General features: G+C 40.3%; 1 protein-coding gene across 2 annotated transcripts; it reads right to left on the reverse strand.

Moving 5' to 3' along the window:
* Positions 1 to 7423: 7423 nt before the first annotated feature.
* LOC110690188 lies at positions 7424 to 10848 on the reverse strand. 2 transcript variants are annotated; one of them, XM_021867021.1, is made up of 5 exons: positions 9630 to 10848; positions 9227 to 9548; positions 9001 to 9130; positions 8820 to 8933; positions 7424 to 8742 (listed from the first exon to the last, which is right to left on the reverse strand). In XM_021867021.1, the coding sequence occupies exons 2-5, from the start codon at positions 9334 to 9336 to the stop codon at positions 8737 to 8739; spliced, it is 360 nt and encodes a 119-aa protein (XP_021722713.1). In that variant the 5' UTR covers positions 9337 to 9548; positions 9630 to 10848; the 3' UTR covers positions 7424 to 8736. The 2 variants fall into 2 exon arrangements, with proteins under 2 accessions (XP_021722713.1, XP_021722714.1); XM_021867022.1 differs by having other exon boundaries at positions 9001 to 9144.
* Between the last annotated feature and the right edge of the window lie 1026 nt (positions 10849 to 11874).

Raw genomic sequence — 11874 nt, forward strand, 5'->3', positions numbered from 1 at the left:
GTTAAAGGGTGTAACCTTCACCTCGTGAACGGTTTACAAGTTCCTTATAAACTTGTTGGCGACTCTTTTGCTCTATCTTCTTCCCTTTTGGACGCCACCGTACTTTAGTGTATGATCACAGTGGGGTTCAAGCTAGTGGGATTTTAAAGGCTTGAAACTATTCCCTACAGTTTTGGCGACTCCACTGGGGAGGATTTCTATTTTAATTCCTGAATTTGTTTCGGCAATGATTTAGAATGAGCGGATGAGACTCGAAAAGTTCTAAGTATTTCATGTGCGTAATTTTGATTAACATTATTGTCATATGCATAAAAAGGTTCTCATTGGAAAGACCATCCGTAATGAGTAAAAAACATAGGATTTTTACACGTAGGAAATTTGAGAAATGTCTTTCACAACTAGGACTGAAATAACACCGCGCGAAACTGGATAATTTTATTGAGCACAGAAAGCTGCTGAGGCATGTGGGAAGTTGCGTCAGGGGCCAGAGCTTGGCGCCAAACTTTTAGCCGTAGCGCCAGACGCCAGTATTGGCGCCAGGCGCTACAGTTAAAAGTTGGCGCCAGTCTATGTTTGCTGGCGCCAATTTCCCCCAATACCGAGCCAGAAATATACGTTCTAATTTCGACCGGTTTTTCGTATTGTTTGCTCGATCCTACTTCGTGATTGAATTTTTTCTCACTTTTCTGAAACCCATATGTGTTCTACATATGGACATAACCCTCTGGGAATTCATGCTCTATCTACCCGATTGAACGCTCCTGGCAACAAAGGGTACATCTGAGAGGTTGAATTCACCAAACCATGGAAGTGAGTTTTTTCTAAAAACTCGCGGTAATCTATCCACACGCGTTAACCCTTCACGGTTAGGCTTCTACGTGGTGCATCTGGACAATTAACCATGGACCCTATTTGACTAAACCATATCCCGAACTTTAGTGAACTAGAGCCATGGTTAGGTTGCGAACTAATTGCATCATATCGTGCCTACTTGACTAATTGTGCATTATTTGTTGTGCATATATATTCTATGCTCCTCCTAACTGTTTTTTGATTTGTGTTGAGATTATAATTAATGACTTAAAGAACTTTGCCTAATTAATTAATTAATTAATTCGAGTCATTAAAGTTTTTACTTCTTTTAATCGGAATTGACCTACTACGACTTTAGGCATACCCCTGTTGACTAATAATATCGAAAACTGTCCCAGACCGAGGCTCCAATATTGGTGCCAAAATCTGGGTTGTAGCGCCACTGTATGGTGTGTAGCGCCAGACATTTACTAAAAAGTCTGGCGCCAACCACCATATTGTGACGCCAGTCCTGTCGCTTGGCCGACAGTTCGGATTATATGTCGAGTCATCACCTAATGTCTAATTAATCAGTTTCCTGTTTAATTCGGTTAATTTTGCTGGCAATAATGCTTAATTGAATTAATATTCGAGTTTAGGCACTAAGTCCCATGGTCTTACACAAGAGTCCAAGCATGTCACTTAAACTCAATACACACACCAAAACACATGTCTTGACCATGATTAAAAGAGTCTTGTGTGCGCGCGTCATTTTTCGTCATTTTTTTAGGGGGGTAAGTCGGATATTAATCCTCCAATAAATAATAGTACTTAAGTTCCCTAAACACATGTACATTATTGCTCCCTAAAAATATGCATACTTTTTGCATACCCTTTTTTTACATACCCTCTTTTTAAAAATAAAAACCATAAAGTCAAATTGATTCGAGTCAAGTAATTAAAACGCAAACTGGCTTAATTTACAGCGCATGGTCAAGAAAGGAAGGACGATTAATCAAAGATAACCTCTTCGTACAAGTCCAACTTTTCGACAAACCTATAGCTCGCAAGAGGAAAACAAGGGTTATAATGGCAACTCAGGAAGAAGTTGACGATCTCAAGAACCAACTGGCTACTGTAACTGAGACACTAAAGCTTCTCGCACTTAAGATCGAGGATCCCGCGAAGCAACAACAAATGGAACTCATGCAAGAAAGCCTAAGCAAGTTGTCCAGCGACTACAAGTTTCAAGAACTCACATCCCAAGGGGTCTCGGTGGATAAAGATCTTCTTCCGCAGAAGTTCAGTGCCAACGACATCCCAAAGTTTAGGGCAATCGACAACCCCTACTTCCATCTAAGGGAATTTGAGATATTCTCAAGGTCGAAGAAGAGGAGAAGTGTCACCTCAACTTTGATCCTTAATCGAACACCAATGTTAATGCCATTATGAAGAAGCAAGGGAATTACCCTAGAATGACCCTCAGACTCAAAAAGAAAATAGCTGAACGTTGGGGCCATCTTGGTGCACCTAAGAAGGATACCTTTGGCTTGGGATTCAAGCCAACAAAAGAAGATATGAAACAGGCTCTCTTGAAATGAAGGATTGCAATAATGCTCGATCCATGAAGACGAAAATGGCCATGGATCCATATCCTTTCATTCTCAACGGCCAATACATCAAAGAAGGGGAAAACTTCCCATGATATGAATTCCCTGAGCCTTTCGTAGACAATGGGAAGCGTGAGCTAGGTTTCGAGATGTTCCTTGACTGTGATTTCGTTGACGAAGGCGATGATTTCTTCACAATTGAGAAACCAGCTAGTCCAAGCTCTGATGATATGAACATTAATCTTCTTATTGGACTAGAAAAGAATGAACCTAAGCCTGTCTGCAATGATGATTCTAAGCTCATTCAAGCTGTCATATCAAGCAAAGATTTTGACCTCTCTGAGTTAATCGTCCTGGCTGATGATGTTTCAAAAGGGATGGCGCAAGACGATGAAGATCACTACGCCAAGTGGAGAGAAGTTGGACGTGACCGCTGGCGAAGGTCCTATGTTTGCTGAATCTAAATCGTCTGGGTTTGAGTTCGAGTCTGAGTCTGTAGACGGGTCTTTAGGATCTAAGGCCGACCCCCTTTCTGCCATAGAGATGTAGTTCCCCTTAATGATGAGTCTCTTGTTCAGTCTCCTCTATCTATCCCAAATAATTCCGGCGAGGTCGTAGCTGACCTTTCCCTCCTTGATGTAATGACCAATGAATTCAAAAAAATGAGTACATGTGCTTACGACGCGTGCCATTCCCCTAACCCTGATCAATTTTGCTTTGCTAATGATAAAAATGACAAAAAAATAATAAAAGCAATGGAAGAACACGAAAATAAAACAACAATCATCGAAGATACAGAAGCAATTATTATTTCCAATGATACGACTATCAAAGAAGTAAAAATTAGATTAATACTAAGTCAAGACGGACGCAATTAGCTAACTAACGTGCTTAGTGAATTTGTTGATGTATTTGCTTGGTCATACCAAGATATGCCAGGAATTGACAGGGATATAGCTCAGCATACGATACCACTCATTCCAGGTATGAAGTCTGTTAAACAAAAGCTGCGCCGTATGAAACCAGATGTGGCTCTCAAAATCAAGGAAGAAATCAGAAAGAAATTGGCTGCAGGTTTCATCAAAGTATCCAAGTACCCAGAATGGATAGCTAATGTGGTTCCAGTTTCGAAGAAGGATGGAAGGGTCATAATGTGTGTTAATTACAGGGATCTCAACAAGGCAAGCCGGAAAGATGGGTTCCCTCTACCTCACATTGACATTCTGGTCGATAACACAGCAAACCATGCACTCCTATTATTTATTGACGGCTACGCTAGACATAATCAAGTATTAATGGCCGAGGAAGACATAGAGAAAACCACATTCATCACACAATGGGGTACATATTGCTATACGGTAATGCCATTCGGGTTGAAAAACGTGGGTGCCACCTACCAAAGAGCAGCCACATCATTATTACATGATATGATGCATAAAGAGGTGGAGGTGTATGTTGACGATATGATCATCAAATCTAAAGATCGGCCAGGCCACATCATTGCACTTCGCAAATTCTTTGAAAGACGCCGCAAATATAGTATGAGGTTGAATCCAACAAAATGTGCATTCGGAGTTACATCTGGCAAGTTACTTGGCTATGTGATCAGTTCTCGAGGAATTAAATTGATCCCATAAAAGTCAAAACAATCATGGCCATGCCACCACCCAAGATTGAGAAGGAAATACGAGGTTTTATAGGAAGATTGCAATACACAAGTAGGTTCATATCTAAGCTAATTGCAATCTGTGAACCTATATTCAAGAAGCTCAAGAAGAACGTTCCAGTTACATGAGATGATGATTGTCAAAACGTTTTCTATAAGATCAAGGAATACTTGGCAAACCCACCCATTCTAGCACCAGCAATGCCTGACTTTCCTCTTTGACTCTACCTTACTGTCACAAGAGAAACAATGGGGGCAATGCTAGCACAGGAAATCGAAAGTAAGGAAAATGCAATCTACTACTTGAGTAAAAAGCTTTAGGGTTATGAAACCAGGTACACACCACTTAAGAGGTCGTTTCTTGCATTCGTGTGGGCTGCACAGAAATTAAGACATTACATGCTCACTCATACAATGCATGTTGTATCCAAGATGGTCCCTCTCAAGTATTTGTTCAAAAAAGCAACACTCAATGGTAGATTATCAAAGTGGATAGTTAACCTTGCTCAGTTTGACTTAAAATTCGTACCACAAAAGGCTATTAAAGGTTCTGCGGTTTTTGACTTCCTAGCGGATTTCCCTCTAGAAGCAGTTGAAAAAGAAGTAGAAGAGTTTGAATTCCCTGATGAAGATCTACTCATGACCGAAGATGATAGCTGGACGCTCTATTTCGATGGAGCTTCAAACCAAAAGGGTTGTGGTATGGGAGTCTTGCTCGTATAACCCAACGAAGAACACATTCCGATTTCCATGAAGCTCGACTTTGATGTCACCAACAATGCTGCAGAATATGAAGCATGCATCTCGGAATTGGAAACAGCTGTGGCCCTTGGAATTTAGAAACTCAGAATCTACGGCGACTCGTCACTAATCATCAACCAGATTGCCAAAAGGTGGAAGGTGAGACGTGAAAGTCTCGCTACGTATCAAGCTCATTTGGAAACTCTCACAGAGCAACTAGATGAAGTGGAATATACGTACTTGCCTAGAGAAGAAAAACAGTTTGCCAACGCGCTGCCTAAACTTGCATCAATGGCGCAAATTCCAACAGATACAATCAAAATGCCATTGACCATAGAAAGAAGATATGAGCCGCCTTATGTTCACGCACTTGATTATGAACAAGAAGCACAAGAAGAAGATGAAGAGCCATGGTATACAGCTATCCGTAATTACATGACGAAGAGAAAATACCCTCCTAATACTAATAAAAGGGCACGCCGTGCTTTGAGGCTCCTGGCCTCACAGTATGTGCTCATCAGAGGAGAAATCCACAAGAGGACCGCTCAAGGGAGAAATCTCTTATGCATAGCGAAGAGTGAAGCGCCCAAAACCATGGAAAACCTCCATGCCGGAATATGTGGAACGCATATGAATGCTAAAAATGTTAGTCCAAAAGATTCAACGACAAGGTTATTATTGGACTGCCATGGAGAGAGACTGTCACGAATACGTCAAAAAATGTATGAAGTGTCAAGTCTACGCAAATTTACAGCACGTTCCACCTTTGCTTCTCTATACATATACTTCTCCATGGCCTTTCTCTACTTGGGGTATCGACATCATTGGAAAGATAACGCCACCAGGACAAGGGGGACATGAGTTCATCCTTGTAGCAATCGACTACTTCACCAAATGGGTCGAAGCTGCCTCATATGCTAAGCTAACACCAAAACATGTAGCTAAATTCACTGAGAAAAATATCATATGCCGCTATGGGGTACCTCATGAGATGATCAGTGATAATAGAATTCATTTCCAAGCCGAGTGCGCAAAACTATTAAAGAAATATCATATCAAGCATCACAGATCATCACCCTACAGGCCACAAACAAATAGTGCGGTTGAATCGGCCAACAAGAATGTGAAAACTATCATCGAAAATATGACGAAAAATTACAAAGATTGGCCAAGTAAGCTACATTTTTCCCTTTGGGGTTATCGAACCTATATTCATACATCATCGGGGGCTACCCCTTTCTCTTTGGTCTATGGAGAAGAATTTGTACAACCAATAGAGCTCGAAATCCCTTCTCTCCGAATCGTGTTGGAAAGCCAACTAGATAAAGTCGATTGGATTAGAGCAAGATATGATGAACTAGTCTTACTTGACGAATAACGCTAGGCAGCTTTGCATCATGTCCAAACCTACCAACAGTGTATGGCAAGACATTTCAATAAAAAATTCAAGACTAGGAACATCAAGGACCTGCAACGTTTTTACCTGCAAAAGTACTAGAGAGCCCTTCTTGATGGCTTTCTGGTCAACTTTTGCTTCGTCAAGGCCATGCAAATTTTCTCCAAGGCAAGTAGGCATAGGAGATCTTCCAAATTCAACATGTTCAAGGACAAACGCTAAACAGGCATGTCCTATCCTACCGTTTGCAAATAGAAGCTTGCTAAACATGCAAAAAATATAAGCCCTTCTACGGTATACATGATAAGACTTAGAGACAGGATGATTGAAATACAAATTTGCAAGCTTTTCTAGATCTACTTCATTACCACACACAATTTTATTTAAATCAGGATCTGTCAGATTCCTGGTAGGAAAACCAAAGATGGCACTGAATTTCTCCGGCAGGGGACAGATTTCATCATAATCAAATTTGAAATAATGAGTTTCTAGACTCCAATAATCTAAAGCCGCCCTAAGAAAATCATGTTCAATTGCTACTTGCATTAAGGCTAATAAGCCTCTGAAATGAAACAATTTCAGCTCTCTTTTGTCCGCATTAGTCAAAGAATAATACCAGTCACGCAATGTATTGTCAAAGTTCTGAGACATTATTATTAAAATATGAAATTCTAATTTTATGTTTTGTAATTATGCATATCACGAACAAACTGTACCTATTTTATATCAAAAATGCTCAGAAACATTCAAAATCTATCTTTCTATGCGCACAAACTACACCACTACCGAATATGTGCACCGTGACACGGGAAATCCCACCGTGTCACGGGAATTTGTGCCGCGACACGGCATGTTTTGTCGTGACACGGTATATACTGTCGTGTCGCGGTGGCCACGCAATTTCATATTTTTATCCTTTTCCTATTTTTATCCGAATTTTTATTCACCGTTTATCTTCTAATCTTGTTTTTCGAGAGTTTCATTCCTAATAAAATTCTCTATTTATTTTATTTTTTATTTTTTTATTTTATCTTTATTTTAATTTTAAATTTATTTTTTTTTTATTTTAGGGAAGTTGTAAAACTTGTCCCATTTTCATTTTTATTTCTTTTTCTTTTTAGGAAATTGCAAAATTTGTCCCATTTTTATTTTTATTTTGGGGAAGTTGTAACACTTGTCCCGTTTTCATTTTTATTTCTTTATCTTTTTGGGGAAATTGCAAAATTTGTCCCATTTTTCATTTCCTTTTTCTTTTAGGGAAGGTCGGTACCCTCACTTACGATTTTTTCGCGTAATTAATAAATACACAATCACACAGAATGAGTCTCAAGCACACACTAATACACACATTAATAAATGCATAAACTTTGAATAAAATATACAATGTGAGTCATGATGCATAAACAGTGTCAAGTATCATCAATCAAAGTATATAATAAAAAACCTCGGTTAAAAATCCAAGAAGACTTAAGATGAGGGTCATCTCGAGCCTGCGAATACGGGAACGGCGGACTAAAGAGTCCCTCCATCATCCAGGTACGAGGAGTAGTATCCCTACTAGTCCCTATAGCTCCAATAGAAGACAAACTCAAAGCAGGACCTATCTAGCTGGGAAACGACGTAGGATGACTCCAAGAGGTAGGAAGCGTCGGTGGAGGCATCAGCCTAGACAATGGAACTGAAAATAAGCCCTGCACCGGTGGAGGCAGCGCCCTAGAAAATGGAACTGAGTATAAATCCTGGTCCACGGGAGTAAAGAATGGCCTGAACTCAGGAAGGGAAGATGAAGGCCGCTGCCACTAACCCTGAAAGTGCTGGAATGTAGGGCTGAGCAAAACTACCCGAAAAACCATAAACCCGAAAAACTGATTTGTAACCGTTCCGAAAATTAGGGTACCCAATCCGATAACCATAACGGTTTGGGTACCCGTTCCGATAATTTGTAATCGGGTATGGTTATGGTTATCATTTTAAAATTAACGGTTACCCGATCCGATCCGATAAGCATTTTTTTTTTTTACTTTCTTTCCCTACTTAAATCTATTAATATAAATCTAAACTTTTACTTTACTTCATAATCACATTGTAATATCAATGATTAGTTATATTATTCATAATTTGGTCAAGATCGATCATATGGTATTGTTTTTAGTTAGTTGTAAATTATCTCATAATAACTATATAATTAAGTTGAATTATCATTATTGGATATCTTATTAGGTACCCGATAACCGATCTAAAAATCCAGGTACCCGAACTTATCGGTTCCGATTATGGGTATCACTTTTAGTGATTTTGGTTATCGGGTACCCGAACTGTTAGTATTAACGGTACGGGTACCCGTCACATGCTCACCCCTATTGGAATGGGTGAGAAGATTGAGGCTGCTGCCACTAAGTCTCCTGAAACGGCTGAGAAGGCTAAGGCTGTCGCTAAGACTGTGAATGCCGACCAACCTCAAGAGATCGTCTGCGGTGACTAGGCTCCCCCTTGTCTTAGTCTCTATGCCTCAAGCGCGAGCGAGATCTCTGTCACTCCTGAAAGACACAAAATAAAAGATGTCAATAGTGCAAGATAGAACAAATGGTAAATATGGGAAAACAGGTGAATATACCTCGAGAACATCGCCAGAACCGCCCCGACAACTCGCACCACGTCGAAACTTGATGATGTAGTACTTTAAAGCGTCAACCAGCCTCATAAATCCCATCATGTCCGAGTGCATAAGCTGAGAACAAAGAAAAATCAGTAACAAGCGGTATTAAAAAGGATGAATAACGTGTCAAAAAGCTTACCGGATCAAACACATCAGGCAGAGACTCATGTGCCTGTCTAAAACTCTTTGACACATCAACAATATAATCCTCAGTAATACTGATCGGCTCCAGGTAACGGACAGATTGAGGCGGGACCACAACCTTCCCCCTATGACGAACAATCTTTTTAAAATACGATAAAAAAATCAGGTTATTTGATGGTTTAAACAGAGACTAGCGACAAAAGTCTCAAAGGAAATCATACCTCGGGAAGACAAGGCGGTGGAGCCAAAGAAGGAAGCAAGTCCTGTGAATAATTGCCCTCCATACGCACAAGCTCCTGCTAAGGAAATGTGTAGCGCTTCCCCTGTTCATCAACGTCCCAAGCAAAGTGAGTCCATCATCGAATCCGGTGGAGGCAAAGGCACCACAAAGCGGTCAATGCTGTGCTGACGAACAAAGCACTCCCCAAGATACCAAACAATGCGTGCAGTACAAACAAAAACAGTACGACACGCCGAAATCTCCAAGGCCTCTAGAAGATCAGTCATCTCATCCTAAGGGCGATACTGGATCTCAACAGCAACCTGAAAACCATAAAAAGTTGTAATGAATGCCGGAAAATAGCATCAAGGTAGAGAATAACATCCTGAAAAATCAATTCTTACACTAACAGAAGAAGTGCCTCGGCGCAGCAGCCCGCGTAGCGCAGATACGAACTCTACTCGTTACTCAACTCGGTCACGCCAGTTGGCTCCAACAGGGAAATCATGGACCGCTCCGCGACGCTGTCGAGGGGCCCATCCAGGAAAGTACTCATAGAACCACAATTGTAATGAAAAATAATCTCTAAGCACATGAGTTAAGCAGGTCAAAACAAAACAAGAAGAAGAAAGATCTTCACCTCTACGACTCTCCAAATACCGTAGACAGCAATAGGGGCCTGGTCATTCAGCTGCCTACAGCAATGACGCAGCGACAAGAGCAGATCAGCATATCCAATGCTAGCCCAACTATAGGATCCTATCTCGCCTATCCTGACCGGAGAAGGACAATAGAAAACGAGCGCACGTGAAATCCTATCATGAGAAAAAGTCCCTGAAATGAGAATCAAGATAAAGATCCGCACTCGCTGCTCAGGTTTTGTCTCAGCCATGTAAAATCCATGGGCAAGAACAGAAGCCAACTCTGATCTTCCGGTCTTAGGACCACCCCAAGGCACCAGCTGAGTCCTGATATGCCGAACGACCGAGCTTAACAAATCTGCTACCTCAGCCGCCCCCCAAGTGAGGTCAGGAATCTGCCGTACGACCTGCTCGGTGAAGCGTAAGCCGCTGATCATGCTAAAGTCCAGAGGGATTATTGTCATCTCCCCCCAAGCAAAGTTAAAAGTGTTGGTAGTATCCCAAAAATACTCCAACAACGCACGAACAACTGTCGAACCACAACCCTGGGGGCTTCGAAATCCTACGACCGCTGAATAGAAATCTCCTAAGCCAGCAGACTCCCACAAGGCGTTGGTGATAGGATCCCTCGTGATAATCTTGTATAGCCGGGGAATCCCACAAGTCCTTCTTCGATCAGGATCCTATCTCGCCGATCCTGACCGGAGAAGGACGATAGAAAATGAGCGCACGTGAAATCATATCATGAGAAAGTGTCCCTGAAATGAGAATCAAGATAAAGATCCGCACTCGCTGCTCAGGTTTCGTCTCAGCCATGTAAAATCCATGGGCAAGAACAGAAGACAACGCTGGTCGCCCGCTCCTAGGACCACCCCAAGGCACCAGCTGAGTCCTGATATGCTTAACGACCGGGCCTAACTATAGGGAATATTTCAAGCGTTAATCCCCTAACTTGAACCCCACTGTGATCATACACTAAAGTACGGTGGCGTCCAAAGGGAAAGAATATAGAGCAAAAGTGTCGCTAACAAGTTTTTTTAGGAACTTGTAAACTGTTCACGAGGTGATGGTTACACCCCTTAACGATCCAAGAGATCGTCAACTCCATAAGGTCTTGAACCAAATAGGGTTCGGGGATGAAGGTATAAATCCAACCTAAAAGAGATTGAACCTGCCCTAATAATAGGCCTCTACTTTATTCTGATCGTATTCATGTGCGCTTTCTGACTAACATACAATCAATAGGTTTACCCTAAACCTGTTTATCTATGTTTGTTGAATTTAATCCACAAAAAAATCTATTATTGGCGATCACTTGAATTATAATCAAATTAACCCTAAAGAAGATTATTAAATATCTTATTAAGCATGATTACAAGTACAAATTCCCTTTAAACATGCATAAAAGGTGTGATCAAGCAATAACAATAAATATCAAGCAACAAAATAATCATAATTATAATTATAATCATAACAATCATAATTAAAAATAATCATGTTAAAGCATAATAATAGCAAGATCCTAGGCATGATACTAACAAGATTAATAACAAACCCTAGCATGTCACTAAGCATATAAAATCAAAGCTTAAACCCAAACATGATAATCACATGAATAAATATTAGGAAGAACATAGGAAGTATCATAACAATCATATTTAATATTAAAGTAAACCTAGACATGATACTAGGAATATCATAATAACAACCTAAACATGATTTCTACATAATAATATCAATAAAAACATTAAAGTACTTACTTTGATGCCTCGTATCTCTTTCTAATAACAAAATACACACGTTAGTAACTTCAAGGAAAATAATAAACAAAACAATTAAATTAAATAATAATTGAAAGAGAGATTAGGGACTAAAACCCTCAGAAATTAAAACCTTTCACGTCTAGGGCGAAGGCAACTTCGAATATGGCTAGGTGTTTCTAAATCTAATGAATGCATAATTTTTATATTTGTGAGAAGGCTAGTTTAGAAAAGAGAGAGAGAGAGAG

Source organism: Chenopodium quinoa, unplaced genomic scaffold, assembly GCF_001683475.1.
Source record: "Chenopodium quinoa cultivar QQ74 unplaced genomic scaffold, ASM168347v1, whole genome shotgun sequence".
NCBI lineage: Eukaryota > Viridiplantae > Streptophyta > Magnoliopsida > Caryophyllales > Amaranthaceae > Chenopodium > Chenopodium quinoa.